General features: G+C 52.5%; 4 protein-coding genes across 8 annotated transcripts in view; 2 read left to right on the top strand and 2 right to left on the bottom strand.

Moving 5' to 3' along the window:
* Nucleotides 1-761: 761 nt before the first annotated feature.
* Nucleotides 762-7,372, bottom strand: SMPDL3B (sphingomyelin phosphodiesterase acid like 3B). Of its 2 annotated transcripts, XM_033080592.1 has the most exons (7): nucleotides 7,033-7,372; nucleotides 5,495-5,592; nucleotides 4,912-5,055; nucleotides 4,180-4,352; nucleotides 3,863-4,043; nucleotides 3,160-3,293; nucleotides 762-1,672 (listed from the first exon to the last, which is right to left on the bottom strand). In XM_033080592.1, exons 1-7 carry the CDS (start codon nucleotides 7,323-7,325, stop codon nucleotides 1,292-1,294), a joined length of 1,404 nt encoding a protein of 467 aa, XP_032936483.1. In that variant the 5' UTR covers nucleotides 7,326-7,372; the 3' UTR covers nucleotides 762-1,291. The 2 variants fall into 2 exon arrangements, with proteins under 2 accessions (XP_032936483.1, XP_032936484.1); XM_033080593.1 differs by lacking the exon at nucleotides 5,495-5,592 and having other exon boundaries at nucleotides 7,033-7,115.
* Nucleotides 7,373-7,672: 300 nt separating this feature from the next.
* On the top strand, nucleotides 7,673-12,137 carry RPA2 (replication protein A2). Its single transcript, XM_033080999.2, has 9 exons — nucleotides 7,673-7,736; nucleotides 7,876-7,988; nucleotides 8,065-8,166; nucleotides 8,276-8,389; nucleotides 9,083-9,157; nucleotides 10,211-10,324; nucleotides 10,595-10,705; nucleotides 10,791-10,885; nucleotides 11,536-12,137. Exons 1-9 carry the CDS (start codon nucleotides 7,721-7,723, stop codon nucleotides 11,618-11,620), a joined length of 825 nt encoding a protein of 274 aa, XP_032936890.1. The 5' UTR covers nucleotides 7,673-7,720; the 3' UTR covers nucleotides 11,621-12,137.
* A 932-nt stretch (nucleotides 12,138-13,069) lies between these two features.
* On the top strand, nucleotides 13,070-15,821 carry XKR8 (XK related 8). Its single transcript, XM_033080680.1, has 3 exons — nucleotides 13,070-13,365; nucleotides 13,968-14,164; nucleotides 14,875-15,821. Exons 1-3 carry the CDS (start codon nucleotides 13,070-13,072, stop codon nucleotides 15,609-15,611), a joined length of 1,230 nt encoding a protein of 409 aa, XP_032936571.1. The 3' UTR covers nucleotides 15,612-15,821.
* An 889-nt stretch (nucleotides 15,822-16,710) lies between these two features.
* Nucleotides 16,711-25,631, bottom strand: part of EYA3 (EYA transcriptional coactivator and phosphatase 3) — a 44,844-nt gene continuing 35,923 nt past the window's right edge. For all 4 annotated transcript variants that reach the window (XM_033080631.1, XM_033080628.1, XM_033080629.1 and 1 more), the window contains 6 exons: nucleotides 25,158-25,216; nucleotides 24,071-24,228; nucleotides 21,682-21,796; nucleotides 21,222-21,343; nucleotides 20,861-20,961; nucleotides 16,711-20,056 (listed from right to left, as the gene is read on the bottom strand). In XM_033080631.1, the coding sequence (XP_032936522.1) occupies nucleotides 19,976-20,056; nucleotides 20,861-20,961; nucleotides 21,222-21,343; nucleotides 21,682-21,796; nucleotides 24,071-24,228; nucleotides 25,158-25,216 (636 nt within the window). In that variant the 3' untranslated portion in view covers nucleotides 16,711-19,975. The remainder of the gene's footprint in view (nucleotides 20,057-20,860; nucleotides 20,962-21,221; nucleotides 21,344-21,681; nucleotides 21,797-24,070; nucleotides 24,229-25,157; nucleotides 25,217-25,631) is intronic.

Genomic DNA, 25,631 nt, shown 5'->3' on the forward strand with positions numbered 1-25,631 from the left:
GGGCCCTTCAGGAGAGCAGGAATAGCTTCCAGTGCAGAACAGGTGAGTGGCCAGGTGAAGTGCGTACTTATGCAATTACACCAAAGTAACATTTGAAACCTCAAAGTGTCCCTGTGTCCCCCTGTAGCTCCTGCCCATGCTCGGAGCTGCTTTGGAGCCAACCTGGTCCCACAGCAGCACGGTTGGGACCTGCCAGCTCGGCCCTCCCGCTGCAAACAGGAGCATTTCAACACAGGCAACACCAATTGCTGCCTCTCTGCCACCACTCCCGCTCAGATCCGCGTGTGCTCTGGGGAGCTCTGGACAGGGGCGGGGGCTGCGAGTCCCGGGGCAGAGCCGGGTGATCACAGTGAGCTGCGTTCCCCTGGGCAGGGAGGCACCAGCACATCCCATCCCGGCCCTTACCTGGGTGTTTGGGCACCCACACAGGGCTCCACACACACTGAGGTGGTTCCAGGGCAAGCACCAACCCCAGCAAAAAAAAAGAACTCTCTCTCCAGTCTTCCCCCCCACCCCCCTCAGACCCTGAGAGAGCCCAGAGCCAGCTGCACACAACACAGCACTCATCCTGCACCCCCCTCCAGCTGCACCCGAGTGCAGTACCAGCACTGTGGGCTGGCTCCCCCCAGGGGCTCAGAGGAGCTGCAAACCCAGCGCTGTAAATCACCACTCACACCTCACTGGCCAAGGGGCCCAGATCAGCTGCCAAGCCCAGCTGAGGGAGGGAACTCAGTGGAGACAAGTGAAGAGAGCACAGAACAGAGAGTGAAGAGTTATTTATGCTCAACAACTGAGGCACAAATAATCATCAGAACCTCATTTCAGCCCTGAAACGCCAAAATCAGGTGAAGTCCAGACACTGCCACCCCACCCTGCTTTGCTCATAAGCCACAGGCTGTGGAACAAAGCCACCACAAAACTTCTGAGTCACCAGCTGCGCAGACTTGCAGAAGCATGTGCCAACATAAGGAATGCTGGCAGCAGCCTCTGGAACACGTGGCTGCTCCCCACCCTCCACAGGGAGGCCTGGTCTTCATCTCATTTGTGAGGTGGCCCCAGCAGAGGGGAGATACTCCTTGTTGCAGTCACTTTGGCACAGCAAGGCTCTCAAAAATATTGCTCTTCACACATCAAGCTAGTTGAGAAAATTTCAAATCAGCATCACAGGGCTTTAGTAAACAACTGACAGTTTTGTCCTGGTTTCCAAGCAAGTTCTCAATGCCAGAATCCCCAGTTCACATGCAGTGTAGTGTGATCTCGTGCCCTCCTCCTTTTCTCTTGCTCTTGGTCATCACAGCGCTCTCTGAGAACTGAGAAATGTTAAGAACATGCAGAAAACCAAAAGCCAAACACTGCTAGCAGCAGAGGCAGAGCTGTTGGTTTTCACACACTCATTGTACTTTGTAAAATCCACCTCCCTGATGGCACACAGGTGATCCACACGGCATTCCTGATCGCATGGCTCCAGGTCATACCTGGCAGAGTTAAACTCATAGTACAGCTGCAAGTAGTATGGGACCCTCCAGCTCCTCTCCAGAACCATCTGCATGGAGTGGGCAGAGGCATCAGGGACCTGGAAGGCTTCTGTCAGTCTGTACTCTTCTTCCCACACTGGGAACTCTTCCTCCATCGTGTTGGCATGAGTAAGGTTCAAGTAGTAAGTCACCATATCCTGAGGGAGAGAAAAACAGAAGTGGGGAGACATCAGGACAAGACTGGCCCTGGAGTGAGACACTGGGCTGGGCTTGGCCCCCTCTGCCCCAAGGGCCCAGCTGCCCTTGACAGGGTTCACTGAGATGAGCCCCTGGGGACACCTCGGGTGAGACCCTCCAGAACCCACCCCAAACAGAGCCTGTCTCCTAAGGGGTGGAGGGGTGGCTTTGCTCTGCTTGACTTTGACATTTGTAAGCTTTCTTTTGGTCTCTGGTAGTTGTTTTACCAGGACCTGAGAGTGCTGATATCCATCAGCCATCTCTCAGGAGCTCACATCAGCCAGCAGAGAAAGACCAGAGGCCTTGCTTGTGTTCCACAAGAATCTTTATTTCATGCCAAGGGTGGTCAAGCAGGATTCTCTCAGAGACAAAGGGCAGTCAGTCACATTTATAGGTTCAGGGGGGATTCAAACTGCAGCCAATAAAAAGTTTATACAAAAACCAGCATCCAATCTAAGTCAAAAGTTCTAAAGGTGAACTGACCAATTACACAAACTAATTTCTAACCAATTCTCTTCCAAAGTGTTAGAGAGTGACCAAATTCTTAAGGAATTTGGCTCAGCCTTGGTATCTAGGAAACCTTATCTATTATAGCAAGTTCCAGGGCCAGGGGAAGATGGCTTTGGAGGAAATGTATCATCCACAGACCTCCAAACTCCAGAAGCTTTGAGCCTGCTTCAGACAGCAGTCAGTTACTATCAACACTGTCCAGCAGCAGAAGCAAGGGCTGCAGGAGTGTTACTAAGCAAAGTTATCTTTTCAACTGTGAATAAACTCAAGAATCAAGTTTTTCACAGCTTCTATTCTCAGTCTCCTGCCCTTTTTCTCTCTGTCCTTCACTGGCTCCCCAGCCTTGCACAGCATGTGCTACAAACATGTAAACAGAGCAACTACAGAGAGCTTCCTTCACTCTTTCAACACAAAGGAGCCCATAAGCACCTAAGCACCCATCCTCCACCTCTTGGCAAACAGAAGCTGCCCCTACAATTTACCTCAATTCAGATCCACTCCAAATGCATCATTTTAGCAAGCAGAGGGACACGAATAATTTTTTAGACGGTTTAAAGATTTTGGAGAGGGTCTAACAATTCGGAGGGGGACTGTTACTACTCAGAGTAGTTCTGTGATGCTTATTATCTGGGGAGCAAAGCAAATGTCAAAGGGAACTCACTAAGGACAGGAAGAACACCACAAAAAGTGTCTGACCCTGCCTGGGGGAACTCATCCCAGCAGGATGCACTGGCTGCCAGGGCCATGCTTTGACTCACTGACACTCTGACTGAATCTTTGCACTAGACACGAGGCTGAAATATCCTGGGTCAGAGTCCTCCCCCACACAGCCACTCAGCTCCTGTGGACTGACAACTCCTGAAAAGCCTGTTTTGACTACAGGGGGGAATCAAAGTTGTTCCAGAGCTGCAGTGTGGTGCACACAGGGATCCCCTACCAAGACCTGAAGGGTGTCCTGATCGTAGTCGACCACCCGAATCGCGGGGTTGTTGGCTCCATTGCTCACTCCAGGTAATGTTGTTTTCCAGGGAGTCACTCCAGGGGCCAGGAACATCACATTGATTGGAGCACCTTCACAGAAATGCAAAGCAAACTGTGACTGGAGACCCTGGCTTGTCCCACACCCTGTCCCCATCAGTGAGAACCTGGAACAGATTGTGCTGCCAACAGCACCTCTGTCACCAGCTCCCAAAGGTACCAGCACACACACAAAGATGAACATGAAGAATACTGGGGACTGAGCACAGGGCTGCTGCAGCCAGGAATGGACTCTCCAATGCTGGCAAAGGCTCTTGCAGTGAGGGTGGCCAAGGAGCCACACTCAGCAAAGGTGTTCACCCAGAGCAGCGCCCCCCACACAGAGATTCAGCACTGCTCCCTCAGCAGTGCCCAAACCCCTCAAGAGGGAGCAGGCAAGAGGCTGAGGGAAACAACATTTGAGGGTGAATAGGAAGGAGGGCAGGAACTACAGACTGGGGGTAGAGATAAGAACCACTGCTGCCTCTTGCTGCCTGAAGCATTTCAGAAGCTTTTGCTGGCTTCTTTGCTGCTTTCAGCCAACTGCCACTAAAGCTCACACGCAGTGATTGTGAGAGCTGTCAGAGCTGCCACACAAGTGCTTGGCTGACCAGAACAGGTACCTGTGCTGCTGTAGAACATGCGAAAGCTGTCTGTGTGATGGTGCCCAAAGAACTGGGCAGCGATCACCCTGTGGTGCTTCTGCACAATCCCCAGGTAGCGCTCGTTGAAGCCCCTCCGGAACCAGGGCTTGCCTCGTTTCTTCTCAAAGAAGCCAGGAGGGACATGCCCCACAATATAAACCTACAGAACAAAAGCTGCCCTGAGCACAGAGCCCACATGGAGCACCAGCCAGCTGTGTCTGCACCCAGAGGGAGCAGAGCAGGAAGAGCTTCTGGGCTGGGGAGAGCCAAGGTTGTTTATTCAGTCTTTTTAATACCATTTCATCTGCTCTAGAAGCGTTGGTCAGTATTTCTTCCAGCCACTGGAACTGCCCTGCAGGATCCTCCTCAGCAGCTGTCTCATTGTTCTGGTCATAGTACAGGTTGGTGTTGAGGACAACCATCCGCCCCCTGGTCCCTGGGCCAGGCAGCTTCTCGCTGTAGAAAGCTCCTGAAAAATGCAACCAACAGAGGAAGAGCTGGAGGTCTGGTCATACTGGTGGCTGTAAGCCCACATCCCTTTGTTTCCACCTCGCTCTGTTCTCCTTAGCAATAGCCACAGCAGGGTCACTGCCTGGGACAGTGCTCTGACCACTCCAGGATGTGGATTTGGAGTGACTCTTCCCTGTGTGTCTCATCATGCTCATGCTTCTCCTGATAGAGGGGGAGAGCTCAAAGGGCAGCACCAGGAGTTGGGCAGCTCTGGAAAACCCCAGCATTGCCTGCACAAGCTGTGACCTTTAAAGATATTTCTCCTCCCTCTGCAGGTCACCACTCTGCATTCTTGCCAGTAACTTGACAATGGCAGGAGAGATTAAAGTATAAGATAATTTCTCTTCTTGCAAGCAGAACTCCAAGACAGAAATCAGCACTACATGGGACCCTACCTCTGCAAATCCTCCATGAATACTGTTGTTCTGAGCATAGAAGCAAAGAAAATTGTTCATGGTATTCTCCTACCCCTCCTCATATCCCCAGTGTGCTCTAAACATGGTGCAGTGGTGCCAGACCTGCTCTGAAGAGAGGAAGGGAGGCATCGCTCAGCCAGGGCCGCCACAGTTCCGCTGTTCGGTTGTAGATCCTGTGCCCCTTCCCAGGAAGCTGACTCTTGGGGTGGAAGTCATGATTGCCCATGGCTGCATACACTTTGGTATCTGGAGACAGAGCCAAGGAGGCACAGGGGAGGTCAGAGCTCTCCAAGCTCCCCCAGGCACTCCCAGCCTTGGGAAGAGAGCTTTGCCAAGGCCAGTCACCCTCTGCCCCAGGGGCCACCACCCACCCTTGGTACAAGCCCCCCTCTGCCAAGTGACTGAGCTGTCACCAGCAGCAATGCTCCTTGCTGACACAGGCTGTGTCTGAGGGATCTTGCAACCTTTTCTGCCTTCATGACTAATGACAGAAGTCTTTCTTTTCCTCTGAGTGAGCTAAGCTGAAACATGAGTGTGCATCAATGCTGTGGCACAGCAGAATTGAGGCCACCAAACAAGTCCCAGTGACCACAGCCCTTCTGTGCCTTTCCCTGTCACAATTCTGTCATTTCTCCATCCTGGTTAACCCCCTCCATGAGTCTCTTCTCCTCCCCTCAAATCCTACCTGGAAATGTCTCTTTTATCAGAGAAGTCAGATTTGCTATGATGTGCAGAACCTTTTCTTCTCCGAGCTGCTCATTGGGGACATGGGGAGTGTCATCTCTAAAAAAGAAGCAGCACAGTCACTGTCTGGGACTAACAGGGCCTGTACTTACAGCAATAAGCAGGCAGAGAAACTTGCCAACTCCTCTCTGTGCATCCTAGAAGAGGAATTTTAAGCTTCTGGGTGCAGAAGTCAGTGCTGTGTTGACTGGCCAAGACACTGAGGGAGTTTCAAGAAATTGCTCACAGGGAAAATGAGCTGCACTCCAAACTTGCCAGAGCCAAGGAGTGTTCAGACAACACTCAGGGATGCACAGGGTGGGATTGTTGGGGTGTCTGTGCAGGGCTGGGATATGGAATCCATGACCCTTGTGGGCCCCTTCCAGCTCAGGATATTCTGTGATTCCACGATTCATTTTACCTTAAAACCCCTGTGGCACAAGGGTGTGAAGGAAAGGCTCCCTCTGCCTTGGGGTGTGTCACAGGCACTAAAGCTGCCTGGAAACGTTGCAAGATCAGCACTTTGACTGAGGGCATCTGATCTGCAATAATGAAGCAGAGCTGCTTATATAATTGTGGTCACAGGAAACAAGGGAATGCCTCCAGTAGGACATTCAGCAATGTCTGCTCCATGTCTGTTTGCATTAACATGCTTATGGCATTTGTAGATGATGCTGGGCTGTCCACAAGCCCACTGGAGAGAGAGAAGAACATTCCAAATCATGTCAAAGGACTGGGGAAAGTTGTTTGATGGAAAAAGAATAATCAATATAAGGTCACAAGAACCAATAACTACATCTAAGCAGGGACTGGCTTCTGGAGGGACAGAAAATGAAAACATGGGACAGGGAAGAGCCCTGCAAACTGGAACTGGAGGTTGCATCAAGTTGAGGCTGCACTATCCTAAGAAAGACCATATACACAATCACCACACAAAATAAAGCTTTTACCATCTCCCAGTGCTATTGAGGCCTTCCATGGGACAGGGCACCCACCCCTGCAAACCATACCAGGAGAGAACACCCTCCACTGGGGAGGTTCCTCTGACTCCTAAAGCAAAACTGTCCCTTCCTGAGACACTTCTCCCAGGTGCCTCACTGCAGCCACAAGAAATGCTGCAAGCTGGTTTACAGTGCTCTCCTCCCGCTGCCCTGACCGTCAGTGCCAGACGAACACAGCCACAGCTCCTTCCCCTGGGCATCCCCGGCACTGAGTCCCTGTGGGACCTGCCCCGCTGGACAGGACACACAGGGATGCACAGTGAGTTGTGATTCTTTTGTCACCTCACTGCCACAAGCTTCAACCAGTGCTGAGAGCCCTCGCTGGGCTTGTGCTTTCCTCCAAAGCCCTGTTTTGCATTCCAAGGCACATTCTCCCCTCTCCCTTTCAAAGCAGAGCCCACGGAAAGAGCCCTGACACACCCCGAGCTCCGTGTGGGCTGCCCAGCCCTGGTGTCCCTCCAGTCCTGGGATCCCTCCAGGCGGGCCCGGCCCCTCTCACCCGGTCCAGAGCACGAAGTCCGGCGTGGCCAGGCGGTCCCGCATGGCCCGGGCGGCCGAGCGGAGCAGGTTCCAGGGCGAGTCGCACACGTAGCTGCCCCAGGGCCCGGCGGGCCCGCTCCGATCGCCGGCCGAGGGGCACGGCCGTCCCGCCGCCACCGCCGCCTCGTACCCGGGGTCCCAGTGCAGGTCTGTGATGTGCCAGAACCTCCCGGAGCGGCCACCCGCACCGGGCAGAGCCACGGCCAGGAGGCACAGCAAGAGCAGCACCACGAGCTGACCCATCGGCTGCATGGCCACTACGCTGCCCCTCCCTGTGCCCGGCCCTCACCTGGACCCGGGCCCGGGCCCGGACCCGCCCCTCAGACCCGCCCTCCGGACCCGCCCCTCAGACCCGCCCTCCGGACCCGCCCCTCGGACCCGCCCTCCGGACCCGCCCCTCAGACCCGCCCTCCGGACCCGCCCCTCGGACCCGCCCTCCGGACCCGTCCCTCAGCCCTGCCAGGCCGGGCAGCGCCCGCTCTCAAAATGGCGGCCGCGGCTTCTCTGCGGCCTCCTCCTATTGGACGGCGCCGGAAGGCGGAGGGACGCGATTGGCTGCCGCCCGGCAGAGTGGCGCTCCCGGATTGGGCGGCCGGCGGCGCGCGCGGGTCGCTGCGGGCGGGTGCGGCCGGTCCCGGAGCGGCGCTATGTGGAGCGGGCACGGTGCGCGCGGGGCCGGGCGGGCCGCGCTCGCCGCCTCAGGGGGACGCGGGGCCCGAGCCCGCCGCTCCCCGTGATGGCGGCAGCGCTGGGAAAGGGGGCTGCGCCACCGCCTCACGGTTCCTCTCTCTTCCCTCCTTAGGGAACTTCGATGGCGGGTACGGCAGCATGGGCGGCGCGGGGCCCCCGGGCGGCTACACGCAGTCCCCGGGCGGGTTCGGGTCTCCCGCCGGCGGGCAGGCGGAGAAGAAGCAGGTAGGCCGGGCGGGGGCCGCGGGAGGGGCCCGGGGCCGGGCTGGGCTGGCTCTGACGGTGCCTCCCCGCCTTGCAGCGGAGCCGCTCGCAGAACATCGTGCCCTGCACCGTGTCGCAGCTGCTGGCGGCCGAGCAGGTGGACGAGACCTTCCGGATCTGCGACGTGGAGATCTCGCAGGTGGGCACCGGGACGGGCCCGCGGCCGGGGCGGACCCGCGGCCGGGTCGGACCCGCGGCTGGCCCGAGCAACCGCTCCTCATCCTCATCCTTCTCCTCCTCCTCCGCAGGTCACCGTTGTGGGCATCGTCCGGCACGCGGAGAAGGCGCCCACCAACATCCTCTACAAAGTGGATGACATGACGGCAGCCCCCATGGACGTCAGGCAGTGGGTGGATACCGATGTAAGCATAGATTTGCCATGAGCAGGCTTCTTCAGCGGCTTTTGAGAGCAGTGGGTAGAGAAAAGTTGTAGAATTGTACAGTGTCTCGACTGGAAGGAACCCGTAGGGATTATTGATCAACACCAACTCCCTACTTGTCACAGAGCTTTTTTAATCTAGAAGATGAGGTTTTTCTGGAAAGTATTTCAGGGATAGCATGTCTCTGAAATCCAGTGCAGATGCTGTTGTAGTGGAGGTCACTGGTGTTGTATAAGACTGTCTGCCTGTTTAGTATAGCTGAGTTCAGATGAACGGTTTTGAGAGGCTAATAAGGCAGATGTTCAGTTGTATTACTGCAAGTTTAGCATGAGTTCAAAAACAGCTCTGGCCTGCCCCATCCACCAGCCAGATTATGGAATTCAACACCTAATTTGTTGCTATTCCCGATTCCTTTCCTCCTGTTGCATTGTGAGAATTTCTCTTAAATGGACAGAGCAGAGCAAACTCTTGGCTCTGACTGCTCTGAAATGTGTACCAATGTTTTTATTCATTTTTTATTCACACTTATTTTTGTAACTGCTCTTACTGCATGTAGAAATGTGCATTGTTTGTGCTTGCTTGAGATGAGCCTGCTTTGCTAAGTTGCTTATTGTGATAATTGAGAAATGGAAACATGAATGAGCAAACCTCTCTTTTTTCCCCCCTCTGTGTTAGGAGGCAGGAGGTGAGAATGTTGTGATACCTCCAGGAACTTACGTTAAAGTAGCTGGCCACCTTCGATCATTTCAGGTAAGATCATGTTGTTTGTGTGTGAGTCATGGCCATGAGGCTGGAGCAGGGATGTGAGGAATTGGATGTGAGGTGATCTGGCTCAGTGCTAGGGGGCTGCTTTAGAATATCCATTCAACTGTGGTCTCTGGACAAATCCTTCAGTGTCCCTGCTAGGGTTGTATTTAATAACGTTCTAGTTGTTCCTGAATGCAGAGGACTATTTAAAATGAGAATTCTTTTCAAATTCCCCTCATCATCTGTGTGTTTTCAGCAGAGCAGAGTTCTGGCCACCAGGTTCTGGGGTGTTGTTTCTGTCAAGCTTAGACCAAGTTCTGGCTCATGGGGAGACTTCTCTTAGCACTTCATGTAGCACATGTGGTTTAAACATTCAAATAATGGTGCATATGTATTAAGGCAAGGTGCAGTTCATTCCCAGATGGTTAAAAGAGGAGTGATTCTGTCTCCATTGTCTTTCAAAATCACCTCCCTCCCACTGTTTGATTTCTCCCGGTGGGATGGGGGGAATCAGAAGTGTCAAAGTGAGAAAACCCATGAGTTCAGATAAAGGCAGTTTAAAAAGTAAAGCAAAACAAGGAATTCATTCCACACTTTCCATGGGTGGGCAGGTGTGCCTCTTCCTGTTTCTTTCACCAGTTTTATAACTGAGCATGACACTGCCTGGTCTGGGGTCTCCTGTGGGGCAGTGTTGGTCCCAACTGTTTCCCCTCACAGCTCCTTGTCCCCTCCCAGCCTAATACTGGTGGAGCTGTGTGAGAAGCAGGAAAGCCCTTGGCTGTGTGCAAGGATTGCTGAGCAATGACTGAAACACCCCTGCTTTACCAGCACTGCTTCCAGCACAGGTCCAGAACTAGCTCATGCTACTGCACCCCAGCCAAAACCAGCACAAGGTCTAGGTCAGAACATTTTGGAAGAGCTGCATGGAGAGAAACTCTCTCCCACTGCTGTCCTGGAGGGAATGGCTGGGTTGGTTGTTAGGCATCTTTGCATTGCTGTGCCATAAATTGTTTTATTTTATGTTTGTTTTGTTTGTGTTTTTTTTTCCTCTGAAAGAATAAGAAGAGTTTGGTAGCATTTAAGATCATGCCTCTGGAAAATATGAATGAGTTCACCACACACATACTAGAAATTGTCAATGCACATATGATCCTCAGAAAAAATCTTATGGTAAGTACAAAGATCCTAATTCCATCATGGCCCTTCCTGTGTGACTGGTGATCCCCCAAAGAGGGACCTTTCCCTGGGAAAAATGCCTCATTGTGGGGCTGGAAAGCTTAAAGCTGAAGGTGTAACAGGAGTTCTGGCTTCCTTGGGGAGAGATTGTGTTGCAATCCACTTCCATAAGAAACTTTTTACTTACTGGCTTACAAATAACAGTGAATCTAAATCTGTAGGGCAGCCTGGGTAACCACAGCACTTTTATTTTCATAATTCCAGTCAGCATCAAGAGTGCCACAGTCGTTTTCCTCCACTGGGATGAATGACATGGGGGGCTATGGAGGAGGAGGCAACCTGCCAGTGAATGGGCTCACAGCACACCAGAGCCAGGTGGGTGCCAGCAGCTCTTCTGGGAGCACAGCAGTGGCAGCAGAGGCTCCTCCAGTGTGATGGAGTGTGGTTCTTTCTCATCCAGGTGCTGAACTTGATCAAAAGCTGCCATGTTCCAGAGGGGATGAGTCTACAAGACTTGAAGCAGCAGCTCCACAGTATGAGTATGTCAACGATCAAGTAAGTGTGTAGAAAGGAAGGGTGCTGTGGAAATCCAGGCAGATAGGACAGTAAACAAACCCAGACACTCACCTGTGATTCAGGGTAGATAATTCAGGTGGTCCCAGCAGCACAGGAGCCAGAGCTTTTGAAAGATTCACTGCCCCAAATGAGCTGTTGCCAGTTGCTTTGCTCCTTGTTTTCAAAAGGAGCTGTTTATCAGTTCAGTGGCAATGTACTGCTGTGCCTCAGGAGCATTTCTCCTGCTCAAGGACTACCTTGCTCTCTGCACACTGATAAAAAATCTAGGCATAGTCTTCTATTCTACTTCACTCTTATAACTTCTTCTTGAGACTTACAAAAATAGTCATTATCTTCCATGATCTTTGTATGTTTTGTCCCCTCTGGAGCAGAGTGGTGGATACCACCTAGGAAGTGCAGAGTGGTGGCTGAGGCAGAGTCTGAACTTCAGGGGGGACACATTGCCATAGCTTTGGAGAAACTTCTGTGCCACTTACACTGCCTACCAAACAGAGATACCAAGAGCTTCCCTAGGCAGGAACTGTGGGGGTGGGTCTGTAAGTGGGAATTACCTGGCAGAAAGCTGCTGACCTACCTCCCTTTGCTAAGTAATTACTAACTAGTTACCAACTGTGGGGTTTTTCTTCAAGGCAAGCTGTGGAATTCCTCAGCAGCGAGGGACACATCTACTCCACGGTGGATGATGATCACTATAAGTCAACAGATGCCGAGTGAAGTTCCTTCCATCTGATTTTAGTTCCAAGCAAATGCTTGTCCACTTTTCAAGATACCTTGCTGAGCTTTGTTACATAGAGTGAGACCTTTGCTCTTTGTGGGAAGTCCTGGTTACTTGGTGGATGCTGACTCCTTGGAATTCAAGGACAAGCAGAACGTGTGTGATTCTGGTAATTGGACCTGATTCTATGCTCTGAAAGGATAATCAGACATGGGAAAACTGAACTCCTCAAAGTTTCAGAGCTTTCACTTTGTTTTGGCTCCTTAGAGAGTGCCTGTTAGAAAGAAGAACCTCTTTATAATGTCCTTTATTTCTAGAGCTGTTTCTCCTAACTCAGCTTCCATTTCATTTTCTTTACAAAGTGGGTAGCCAAGAGTAACCTTCCACTAATGTACAGCAATCATGAGAAGATGTTTTCATTGTTTAGTTCATTCATTTAAATCTATATTTGTACTAGAGCTGATCTTGCTAGGGCTTTTGAACTTTTCCAATAAAATGGTAACTTGGAGCACCTTGTATCACGTCTGACTCTAGAGGCTTTGCCTTGAAGAAGAAAACTGCTTGACAAAACCAGGGTATAAAAGCACAGTTCATACTTTCAGTTTAACTGTCCTTATTTTTTCCTTAACTTTTTACTTTGAAGGTTCAGCTGAAGTGAATGTCTGGCCAGTAAGAAATTAGATAATTGTACTGCTGAAGAAAACAACATCAGCATTTCAAATAGGGCCAGAACCAGATTCTCCAGGGAAGGGGTTATGGCCCCAAGGCTGCCAGAGCTCAGGAATTGTTTAGACAACACACTCAGGCTCAGGGTGGCATTGTTGGGGTGTCCTATACAGAGCCAGGAGTTGGACTCAAGGATCCAGCTCAGAACATGCTATCCTGTGCCATGTAAGCTGTGCTTTCAGCTGAAGCTCAAATGAATTACACCAGGTGAAGCATGGTTTTGTTCTTTAAACCATTTTTAAAGTGTAACAGAAAAACAGGATAGAAGCTAATAGTGGTCCTGGATTGAGATGAAGAGAAAGGATTTGTGTTTCCCATTTCTCTGCACCCCCAGCTGGCTGTGGGGTGGCTGCTGCAACGCGTTACTGTCCCCGAGTCAGGAGTGATCTGCACGGTGTCACTGTCCCCGAGTCAGCAGTGATCTGCACCATGTTGCTGTCCCTGATCAGGGGTGATCTGCACGGTGTACTGTCCCTCCAGTTATTGCTGAACTTTCTGTCACAGGAAACATCTGCTCGCGGGTGCGGGGCCGGGCCGTGCCGGGCTGCAAAAGGAGCAGGGCCCGGGGCGGGGCGGGACACACACAGGGCCCGGGGCGGGACACAGGGCCCGGGGCGGGGCGGGACACCCGGGGCGGGCTCTGTCCGGGGTGGGTCCGGCCCGTGCCGGCGCCGCTAGCGCCGGATCCGGGCGCCGGATCCGGGCCGGGCCGTGGGGCGCCGATGTCTCCGGCCGCTGCCCCGCCGCGGTTCGGGCCGCTGCAGCTGGCGCTGGCGGCGGCGGGGACGGCGGCGGCGACCCTGGACCTGTGCATGGACGGGTGGGTGGCGGCGGAGTACGCGCGGCGCGGCCACCCCGGCTGGGCCGCGCTGTCGCTGTCGCTGCTCGCCGCCGCCTCGGCCGCCGCCCAGGCCTGCAGCTGGCTCTGGCTGCGCTCCGACCCGCCCGCCCTGCGCCCCGCCGTGCCCGCGCTGCTGCTCGCTGCCCTCCACCTCCTACAGCTCGGCTTTTTCTTCAGGTAAAGAAACCGCACCGCGTTCTCCTCCGCGCGTCCCTGGGTGTCCCCCGTGCCCTCCCCCGTGCCCGCCCCTCAGCAGCCGCCTCTGTGGGCCCCACACGGCTCCCGGGGTGGGTGAGCGGTGCCTCGGCTGCCGGGAGGCCCGAGAGGTCCCCGGGCTGGAGCCGGCTGAAGTGTCCCAGGGAGCCTCCCGTGTCCCTGCTAGCGCAGTTCCCTCCGGCTCTGCTGTGTCCCGGTGCTGTTACCGCCGCCCTCTGAACAAACGGAGCAGCGCCCCGAAACTCGGCACGGCCCTGGCGCTCCCGGCAGCTGAGGGGAGCAGCGGGGCCGAGCCGGGGAGGGCAATAATCCAGGCAGGTCCGCTGAGGTCGGTGCTCGGTGTTTTACACTTCCACTTCACCCATGTCTGGGCATCGTGTGGCTACTGTGGTGCGTGGTGTGAGTAGGGGGAAGGAGGGGTTTGGACATAAGTTGGTGAGGTTTGTTGTTCTGTCAGGAGTTTGTTGTTCTGTCAGGAGTTTGTTGTCCTGTCAGGGCAGCGTGGGGACCAAGGTTTGTGGTGCCTTGCGTGGCCCCTCACCCCCAGCTGTGTCCCCACACAGGTGCCTGTATGCTCTGAAGGTGGGCTGGAGGGTGTGCTGGGCCAAGGCAGAGGAGGAGGATGAGCAGAGACACATGGCCTTCCTCTCCCACGACATCAGCATGCTGCGGCTCTTCGAGACCTTCCTGGAGAACACCCCGCAGCTCACCCTGCTCCTCTACATCATCCTGCGGACAAACAAGGCTGAGCTCTCCCAGGGTGAGGGGGCTGGGGCCAAGGGAGGAGGGATGCAGGCTTGAGTAGGGTCAGAGTAGGCTTGGATGGGGCAGATCAGAGAGGCCATCCAGGGGCTGGAGGACCCAGCAAGACACTTGGAGTGTCATTCTGCTCTCGTGTCACTCCTTCCTTTGATGTGTCACACTATAAAGTGGACCCCTGTCCTGCACTCACATGCCCCAATGGACCATGGTGGGTTTGGAGTGGGGAGGGTTGAAGCTGGGGGACCACTGTGGTCATTCTCTTATGTGCCCCAGGAGAGGGTGAGGGTCAGGTGAGAAATCAGGCACCTTCTGGGGAGTAGGGAGGTGCAGATGTTGGTATGGGTGAAGCACAGGCTGCTGGACAGGTGCTGTGGTGCCCTTCGCAGGGCTGGGAGCCCAACAACGTGGAAGCCAGCACTCACCTGCCTGTGTGGGCTGAGGGCTTCCATCCTTGGAGATGGGCTCTGCAGGGCCATTCAATGCCAGCACCTCTTCCCCATCTTCTGAGCAAGGCCAGGCACCAGCCTCCTTGTTCTCAAGAGGGCAGAAGGCCAGGGCAGAGATGCAGGGGCTGATGCTCTGACCCTGACAGCACCTGCTTTGTGAGCTGGGGGGAATTCATTTTAGCAGTGGTGGGCAGGGAGGGGTTTGGGCCAGGCTGGGCCTCCCCTTGGTCCCCCCTCAGCATTTTCACCTCTGTGTTTGCAGGGCTGGGGATGGTCACTGCGTTCCTGTGTGTGTCCTGGTCTCTGCTGGACTACCACCAGTCTCTGCGCTCCTTCGTGCAGGACAAGTACGAGCTGAGCCTGCGCTCTTCCATCGTCTACTTCCTGTGGAACCTCTTCCTCATCTGCCCCCGCATCCTGGTGGTTGCCCTGTTCGCTGTGCTCTGGCCCTACGGTGTGGCTGTCCACTTCCCCCTGGTGTGGCTGGCCATGTTCCTCTGGGTCAGCCTGCAGGGCACAGACTTCATGGAATCGCCGGGCCCCGAGCAGCTTTACCGGGCCATGGTGGCCGTGATCCTCTACTTCAGCTGGTTCAATGTGGCTCAGGGGAGGACGCTGTACCGCAGCATCATCTACCACGGCTTCATCCTGGTGGACAGCACGCTGCTGGGCCTGGCCTGGTTCTGGGGCCGGGCTCCCTCTGAGGAGCACTCCTACCTCCTCCTGGTGGTGGTTGCTGCCCTGCCCTGCTACCTGCTGGGGCTGGGGCTGAGGGTCACCTACTACAAGTGGCTGCACCCCAACGTGCAGGTGCAGAAGGAAGGCAGACAGGACGAGGTGGATGCCGGTGGAGAGGATGGGACAGAGTTTCGCTCATTTTTGGAACCAGACCTTGTGAACAGGCGGATGAAATATCTGGCCCAGACCCACCTCTCCTTGTCCCAGCCAGCACAGCAGCATGTCCTGAATGGGGCTGCTGCTGTGGAGTCTGCTGTCTGAGGGCAGCTCCTCTAGAGGGACATGAGGGAGGAGATAAACTTGTTGTGCCCTTGGTTGTGCCCTCCAGGCTGCTGTTTTGGCAGAAGCCAGGGGTGATGTGGAAACACCCAATGAGTCCCATGGCACTCAGCATGGCTGCACTGCTGTGTCAACTTTTCTTGTTATTTATTGTTTTTTTCAAAGAAGAATGAAAACAAGAGCACGAGTTTATTTTCTCTGTGCCTGCTGCTGTCATTGCTGTGCAGGGATACGGGTGGTGGGGCAGGGAGAACTTGTTTCCTCCATGGTAGTGGCTAAATGACCTTTCTGTTTCCAGCCAGGATTTTCCTCCTTGTGTAGTTTTGGTGTTAAGGTCAAAGCTCATCTGTTATCACTATGTTAGGGAGGGATGGGGAAGGAGGCCTGTGCTGGGAGGAGTGGCTGCAGGGTGGCCTAGGGCTGCTGGCTTATTATGGACACCTCAAACTCCCTTGGCTGCCATTCCCACCACCACAGCCTGGAGGTGGCCATGGCATTTCTCTGCCAGAGGTGGCTGCTGTGGGGTCAGTGCTGAGCCAGCTCCTGGGCACAAACACCCAGCACTTCCCACGTGGGGCTGCCACATGCAGCTCAGTCCCCAAACCCAGGCAGGCCCCAGAGCAGCCCCTGCCTTCTGCTGTTGCACATCCTGGCTGCCCACAGCTGCCCACCTTTGGCTCCTTCCCCTCACCTCCCTCCCAGCACCCCATCCCAGGAGGGAACTTCATACCAGGGAAGGCATCTGGAGGAGCAGCTGAAATGCTGTTTCACAGCTGCTCCTGTAGGAAGCTCAGCCCTTCCCAACACCAGCAGCACCACAGCAGAGGGTGGGAGACAGGGGTTGCCTTGTGCAAAAGAGTATGGGGAGGGAACACTTGTGCAGGAAGCACCATGTGCCTCCCCTGGGCACCTCAGCAGGGCCCAGGAGCAGGTCCCTGCCCCACTGACTCCCCAGGGGCAATGGGGAGCTCTGGTGGCTGCACTGTGACACCCTGACTGCTCCTGCTGCTGCCAAGCCTGGCTCAGGCTGTCACAGGGGCAGGGACTGGCACAGGGGCAGAGAACAGGCTGAAGCACTGACTATAGAAAATAAAGACTTTATTATTTTTTTCCAGTTCACAGGACAGTTCCCATTACAGACCATGAACAGGCAAAGGCCCTACAGCCAGCAGCACCTGGGACTCGCCCCCTGTAGCACAGCAAAAGAGGTGCTGTGGGCTCCAGTGGTCCTACTGCTTCCCACCAGGGCCAGCACAGACATCTCCCCAAGGGCTGTTGGAGGCAACAAATATTAGTGGATCAGGTGGTTTTTAAAGCCTCTGTGGCTGTGGTGAAGCTGAAGGGGAAGCCAGCAGCACTCAGGTGAGCCCAGGTCTGGGCCTGCAGGCTGACTGTCCTTCAGGTGTTCAGGTTTGCTCTCCCATCACCCCTGACCTGACTGTAGCTGAACTGGTGACAGAGACAGGAGAAAAATCAATGCTTGGATAGAGATGCTGTTCTTGTCTCAAGAGACACAGGAAAAGGCTTAAATTCAGCCAGTAGAGGAAAAAATAAAATAGCCAGGTCACCCCTTTATTAACAAGCACAGAAATGTACCATCAACCTCCTGTTATAAAAGTACTTTACATACATTCAAGGAAACATCATATAAATACCAGTATGAAATGTCAGTGGCTGCGAGTTCCACACTCAGCTAAAATTTTACCAACATCTTAAAATTTCCTTAAAACATTTGAAGTAAACAAACACAAAGCACAGCCAGCTGCCAGGCAGCTCAGGCCTGCAGGTCCAGCACCTGCTGCCAGTGCCTGGGCAAACCCAGCCCCTCTCCAGCACGGCTCTGGTCAGCTGCTGATGGGAGTGAAGCACACGGGCTGCTCGGCCGTGCCGGTGGTGAGAGGTTAAGGCACAGGTTTTAATCCCAAAGTTCAGCCAGCTGGAGTACAAGACATGCTCCCAACAGGCTGCTGCACAGGCTGGGACAGCTCCCAAACCTGCTTACAGGAGACCTTTGGATGGGCTGAGGGATGTTCAGCATCAGCACAGACTCTTCTGTGACTAAACTGAGTCCTGATCTTCTGGTGGCATTTCCAACCCTGGGAGCAATGAGGCTGCTCCTCACCACAACTCTGGCACTTCACAGGGACCCCAGAGGAACTGGACTCTATGGACTCAGCAGTAAAGGAGCTGGAGCTGCCTCAGCTGCTTTGGAACAGGTGCAAAACCAAGCTCTCCATTTGCTGTAGACAGAGAATATCCCTGGGTCCTGCTCCCCTTTCCAAACCCACTGCTGAGCTCTGCCAGCACAGCCTGTTTGCTCCCTGGGCTTTGCTGGGCCAGCAGCCAAACACCAGGCAGCCAAACACCTTTCCCTCTGCTGAGCTGCCCAGTGACACCCACACAGACTCCTCAGATTTTCCTGATGGGATGAGCAGTTCCACTGCTGGCAGGCAGCAGCTCCCACATGGACAGCATGTTCCTGCTGCAGAGCTCCTGGGAAAATGCACAGACCCAGAATCTACCTGGGATCAGAGCACAAGGCCAACACCTGGCAAGGAGCTGAATGCAAAGCAGATCAGTCCTGACTACAGTGACCACCCTGGAGAAGGAGAATTGCCTTTAATTCCAATTTAATTAATCTAAAAAAAACCCAAAATATAAAAGGAAACTGGAGCTGGTACCATGTGTACCATGTTTTACAGACCTCCCAAGTCCAGTCCCTGAGCATGAGGCATCCAAACCCCTGGCTCTAGGCACCTTCTGTCCCATGGTCACTGGAGCTGGCCCAGGAACAGCTGCTCCCAGGGCACAGCAGAGCCTGTGCCAAGCTGGCCCAGCAGCTCCCCCTGCACTGATGGAAATTAACTCTCAGTAATTAATGCCACAAAAGGAATGCAGCAAACACATCCCTGCCTGTATGGGCACAGCAAATGGGTCAGTGTCCTCCCTGCAGTGACAGACTCTCAGCCCAGTCTCCTGCTGGCTGATGTGAGGCTGATGAGCACAATCTGGAGGGGTCTGGGGGCAGCCACAGGTCTGGCTGTGCCAGGAGCAGCAGCAGCAGCAGCTGGTTCTGGGCACAGCACACACCTGCTGATCTGGTGCCATCAGGGTACACGGGGGAGACACCAAACACAGCCTGAGCTGGCACAGAACCAGCCCCCATGCCAGCCCCAGTCCCCAGCTGGCTGTTCCTGGCCAGGAGAGCTGCAGGTCACTGACTCCAGCCTCTATTCTGAGACAGTAGCAGAAAAATCAGCATCACCATCCCTCCCAAGTGCTCCATGCTGCCAAGTCACAGTGTCTTAGAAAATTAAGTCCCTCTTAACAAGGCGTTTGTTTCTCATTATGTAGTTAGGCTAATGCAAAGAATACAAGAAAACTGAATCTGATTCTACTAAAAGGAACTTACAAATAGGGTCAGGAATACAGAGATGAAGGTTATACCATAGCCAGAGCCTTCTCTGCAACATTCATGAGGATTTAGGAATGAGATTATTCCTAGTCCAGGTGAAGACTCTGTTCACATCTGAGCAGTCTGCACCAGTCTGCTGTACCTGATGTTCACAGGTAGCTTCATTTTTCTTTGCAAGGAAAATCTGTGGGATCTACAGTCCAAACCAAGGCTGGAATCCAGTGATCTCCTGCTGGCTGAAAGGGCTTGTGCACACATTGACTAGAAGCCACCGGGATCAACTCAGAACACCAACACTTGCCTCTACAAGGAACCACATATCCCAGAAGCGTTCCCTTACTTTTATATTTTCCAGTCATCCCACACTGAGGAAATAACACAAGGACATTGTAATAAATTAACTGTTTTCAACACCCAGGGAAGGAGAGAGGACACATTTTACAGCAATAGAGGTATTTTTGACATTTTCATTAATATTTCCTATGAAAAAAACCATAGCTCTTCGGCTTTGCAAAACAAGGGAGGTTTAAGCTCTGCCATCAGCGTTTTCCTATAAAAATAAAGTTTTGTGTTTTCTTGGGTTCTACAACTAAGCTGAATAGAAAGGAGAAGGCTCTTACAAATAAATCTGCTGTTTTATGGCCCCTCCCTCTGGAGACACCTGCCAGAGGCATTCAGCTGGCTCTGTAAGTCCCTTCTGCAGACAAGCTCTAGCTCTGCTGAGTCTAGGGCTTCCTTACAGGACACCTCTGGGCTTGGCAGGGCCCATGCTCCCAAGGAACAACCTGCTGTCATATTCCACTGTACAGTTTGCATTAGGTATGTTTTCTTCATCAAGCTGAAAAGTGAGTCCCCAAACATGTGAGATTTCTGCCCCCCCAGTAATGGAGAGGGCTTGCAGGAACTGCAGTCATGTCTTTGCTCCAACTTCTTACAGGAAGTCTAACTCAAGGGCTTGGTGAAGGGACACAAGGTCAGCATGATTTGTGATCCTCCAGAATGGCATGTTGTGCTGGAAAGAGAGAGGACAGGCAGGTTTATGCAGGGATTTTCAGCTGGGGTGGAAGCAGGCTGGCTGGAGCTGCAGGGCTGTGCAGTGAGGTGGTTTGAGCACACCACTCTCAGGACAGACCTCAGCCATGTGCACATCTGTATCTGGAGCCCATCTTATGTGCACATCTGTGTGTGACAGGCACCAGCACTGACTGTCAGCTGCTGGCAGTGGAAACCTTGGCTGTGAGCTGCAGCAGCACCCAGGAATGCCTGTCCAGGGTCCCCAGAAAACCTGCACAGGCAACATCTCTGGCACATGGCAGAATGTGTGAAGCCTGACAGTCATCTTTACACTTCACCACTGATCTATCCAGGCCTGTCCAAATCAATCAAACTCTTTGCTCCTTGTTTGTAATCCAGCCTAATGGCAGGTGCTGTATTGATCTGCTGCTGTTCCTGAGCCCTGACTCCTCCACACTCCTGAGAAGCTGCAGTATCCTGATAGTCACAGGCTATTCACAGACCACGGAATCATCAAGGGTGGAAGGGACTTCCAAGATCACTGAGTCCTACCTTTTAACATGCTACACTAAGACACTGCTGACAGGGACAGTGTGATATGCAATCCTAAACAATAATAAAAGAGAAACTTTAAACACCCAGGAGCCAGAAAACCGCCCACCCTAACAGAGTGGAAGACCTCTTGCATCAAAGGTAAACTTTGCTTCTGGTTGCCCTGGCCTGAAGAATTCAGCCTTGGAACAAGAGTCCTTGTAGGCAAAGCAATTCCCTTTGTTTGCCCCAGCTCTGCAGCCAGACCCACCTGCTTGGCTGCCACCTCCTCGTCACGCCCATCTCCAATCACCACGTAGGTGACCTTCTTCCCAAAGCGCGACACGATCCTCTCGAAGCAGCTCTCTTTACCTGCCAAAGACAATCTTCCTGTAAGGAGCCTCAGGCAGAGAGAAACAGAGCCTGAGCAGGTCCCTTCCTCCCAGCACAAAAACATTTCTTGTCTCACTGAGCAGTGGTAGCACCCAGTTCAGCTCCCAAGGCCAGAAGCCTCAACCAGGCAGACCACAGCACAGGGCTGCTCAGCTGCAGAAATGGCATTTCCCCAAATAAAAATCCCAGCTAATTCTCAGCAGATGCCACAGTGCCAGACACTTGGCACAACCCCTTACCTATTTTTGTAGCACTATAAATATTTTCAATGGGAAACACCTCGCCCAATCCATACAGAAGAACTTTGGCAAGAGCTGGCATCAGTTGGGTAGTTGTGATCAGGATGTTCTCACAGTTTTTTCTAAAAGAAGAAAAACACTTAAAATAGCACATCTACAGGCAGTGGTGCCAGGACTGCTCCTGGCAGCCTGATCAGCTTCCCCAGGTGCCATGTGCTTTGCTGTCTTGCTTTCAGGAGGCATTTGCAATTTTTGCTTGTTTGCTTCTGGCAGAATTCCCTGTCAGAAAAACCATTTGGTGAGCATGGGGAGCTTGCTAACTACAGGTGTTGCAGCAGAGAAACAGGGCTGGATTCTTGCCCTCAGTCACTTGGCACCTGTGCTGAACAGCAGCAGTGTGATGGGGGCAGTCAGCAAGAAAGGGCTGAGAAAACCTCACATGCACTTCCAGATTCCATACCTGGACTGGATGAGCAGCAGGGATTTTAACGCGGTTTCCAGCCAGGAATCTGTCAGCACTTTTATGTCGGTCCTCAGTCGCTGCAGAGCTTCCCTCTTCTGTGGGCTAAGCAGGCCTGGAAGGTGAGGAACACGTGTTTGCCTGGCAGGTCTGACATGGGGAGGGCTGTCCCCCAGGGCACCAGCTGCCTGCTCTGCCATAAGTAACACAACTGAAGGCCTCTGGAAGCTGGACTGTCTCAAAAACAATGGAAGAAACCAGCTCCCAGTGACAGGAATGAGTCCAGACATCCATCCAGGAGTCTGGGTTTGATTATTTCAAAGCATTTCTCAGGATACAGGCAAAGCCACTTCTCTTGTACAAAGCACTCACAGTAGCAGGGGTCCAAGGCCACAGAGCAGGGGAAGGAACTCCTACAGTCACCCTCCGCTTTCCAAGGACCCTTTCCACTTTAAGCCTGTTTACACACTTTTTTTTAAACCACCCTCCTTTCTTTTATTCCCATGCTTGTGATTGCTTTTAGATATAATTTTCCTCAAACCTCCAGTTTGAATTTAAAGCAGACAGAAGCGGAGCCCATTTCTGCTCCTGGCAATAAACACAGCAAGAAAGGAGCATGTGGACCCTGCACGTCTCTCCAATTTCCATCCATGGCATGTGGGCCCCCCATCACTCCAGCCTTGTTACACCAGTAACACTGAGGCACAGAGGGACATACAGCAGCCTGCACTGACAGCTGCTTCATCATGCAGCTTTCCACAGGTCCTGAAAAACTCTGCATCCAGGTTTCCCATGAGCAAAATATGAAATCATGGTGTGATCCCCTCAACAAGAAATCAGGTAACTGCAGCACACCAAACTGCAGACCTATACTGGCAGATTTTTAAGGCTGAAAGTTGTAGCTTTGAACACCTGGTTTTTAGAAAATATGTCCAACAAAAACATTTATCAAGTTTTTTGTGTAGGCAAAGGCTACCCAAATCCACAACCAACCAGGCTAAGTCACCACCAGGTGAGCTGCCCCAGCAGTGCTCCTTTTCCAAGGATGGAAATGCCAAGATTCAGACTAACCAGAAAATTCATCTCCATTTGCTCACTATGATTTGCATGATTATGCTTGCTTTGGAGTTGAAAAGGAAGCAAAACTAGAAGGTTTTAACTGACTTTGTGAAGAGAGAACAGAGAAGCCAAGCCTGATAGCCCAGGGGTGATCACTGTATTTCCTGACAATGGCATGACCAAAGGCAGACTTGGTGGAGACATGAATGAGATCTCCTGAGCAGCAGGACAAATGAATCATTCAGGCCACTGCTGAGCAGAGAGCCAGGCAGCCTTTCATACCTAATTAGCAAAGGGATACCATCTGCACCAAAACTTCTGCTTCTAGGACTGAGTGACCATCCTTATCTCCATGATAAATCACAGCCTGCAGTGGCACACTGTTCAGTTTTGGAAGATGCACCCTCTTAGAATCAATGAAAATTTGATCCCAGTTAGCACTAGGAGAATGGTTTACTTCTCATGCCCACTGTCTTGGGTTACAATACAGGGTGTGATAAAAGGTATCTGTTCTATCACCATCTGTGGAGGGTGGGGCAGTGATCCTGATCTCCGTGGGAGATATTCTGCTAATGGGCATCCATTGAAACCAGCTGGGGCAGTGTTCTTTATCTCATGGGATATCTCCTGTTCATGGCCATGGTTTATAAACCAGCTGGGGCAGTGTTCTTTATCTTTTCACAACCCACCCTTCCTCCAGCCAGTCATTTTCTGCTCATGGCCATTGAGTCCCACTGTGGGACTGATAAAATTACTGCATCCCATTGGGAGTTGCTCCAGCCAGGGGGAAGAGCCCAACATTTCTTACCAAGATAAAAACAGAGGGTTTGGGACACTAAGGGAGCCCTTTCTCCACTGGACTCCAGAGGGAAATGGGATTCCTCCACATCACCACTGGAGCTTGGGAGGAAACTGCACCTTGTACAGGAGCACTGCTCCAACTGAGCCACATCTGTCACTGCAGGAGGATGCAGCCACCATGGGATGGGACTGCTGCCAACACCCTGCCTGACTGACGGGTGTCAGGTTGTACTCTGACTGTGTCAGGGTTTGGGGTTTGTTTCTTTGTAGTACTGTATTTCTATTTTAATTTCCCTTATAAAGAACTGTTATTCCTAATTCCCATATCTTTGCCTGAGAGTCCCTTGATTTCAAAATTCTAATAATTTGTAGGGAGGGGGTTTACATTCTCCATTTCAAAGAGAAGCTCCTGCCTTTCTCAGCAGACACCTGTCCTCCAAACTAGGACACCCACACATGAAGAAAACCAAAGCTCTGAGGAAGGACAGTGTGGCTCCACAAGCTCTGTTCAGTGCAGGTGAGCACTCACCTCCAACGTTAGTTTTGTATTTGTTGTAGATCTCGCGTACCCTGCGGTAGCGGAAGGCCAATTTCCTCATCCAGTCCACGCCCTGCACTCCCACCGAGGAGCTGTGGTTTGCATTGCTTCCCGAGCCACTGAAGCCATCCGTGGAGAAGTTGTAGTTGCTGTTCCAGGAAAGCAGATGTGTGAGGTGCCACAGCAGCAGAACCAGTGCAGCATTTCTGGCAGGCTGCCAATGGCAGTGCTGGCAGCAGCTGGAGAACAGCTCAGAGAGGAGCAGCACAAACACCTGGAGAGCAGAGCCTGGCTCCTGTGGGAATGCTGACATCCAACTACACTGCTGCACTGACACAATTCCTTTCACTACAAAATCTTCCTTTACTCTTTGGCTGCTCACTCCTCTGCCATACAGAGCATCCTTCCCACTGATCCCTTCCTCATCCTGCAGCAATAAACCCCAGCACATCTTCTGAACATAACATCCATGCCTTTCCATCACAACTGCATCTCCACAAGCAGATGAGATGCTTCACCAGTTTATGACTGCAGAAGGCAAGTCCTGCTTCACCACCTTCCCTGTATTTCTTTCTCCCTGACAGATCTCAGACTTTTTCATGAGCCAGTTCAGCTCAGTTAAAAAACTTACCTTCCCCTGTTTGACAGTGAGCACCATAAGCTCTCAGAGGGATGCAAACCACAGGGGGACATGGAATCACAGATGGCTTAGGCTGGACAGGACCTTCAAGATCATCTCATTCTAAAGCCCTGCCACAGGCAGGAACTTTTCCCAATGATCTAATTACACAGATTAGGTTACTGATCTAATGCTGTCACCATGAGATATGAAGTGTTGGCTCTCCATTCCTGGCTTGTCACTGAGCACAGAGGCAGCACTCAACAGCAGACAATATAATTTCAAAACTCTTAATGCTTTGCAGGTCTTCAAAGAAATGTCCCCCAGCAAACAAACCCTTTGCCAGGTTTTGTCCCCTGCACAAGGCTGAGCTCCATCCCTTAACCCCATCTGCATTTGAAGTCTTAACAAAACCTGATCACATCAGCAATGCATTTCCTGCATTCATCAATACAACACCTTAGATCTTGGCCATTGTCATCAGATGCCACATCTTCTATGTGTACCTGGTCACACTCCTGTCAAAGACAAAAAAACACCAAAAATAAAGTCATTTTGTGGTAATCCAGAAACACACTCACATTTGCAGATTAAAGAAACTGTGATAGAAACCAGCCCCTTCACACTTCCCAGCATCAACAAGCCACAACACACTGCCTCCACAAACCCACAGAGCTTCCAGTACCTGCCAGTAATGGGTTTTACTCCCCAGTCCCTAGAGGTCCTTGCCCAGCCTGAGATCTTAAGTACCAGCAAGGATTGAAAAAAAGCACATTTCTATGGCATTTGGAGTTGTCTGCACAAAAAGAACTTCAACATTCACTGAATAGGTTGGACTCAAAGCTCACTCCTCACTCGAGACCCTTCTGCCATTTCAAAAAAGCAAACAAAACAAAACAAAAATACCCCAAAAGCACATTATCTGGTCATTGT

This window comes from Catharus ustulatus, chromosome 26, assembly GCF_009819885.2.
Source record: "Catharus ustulatus isolate bCatUst1 chromosome 26, bCatUst1.pri.v2, whole genome shotgun sequence".
Classification (NCBI taxonomy): Eukaryota; Metazoa; Chordata; class Aves; order Passeriformes; family Turdidae; genus Catharus; species Catharus ustulatus.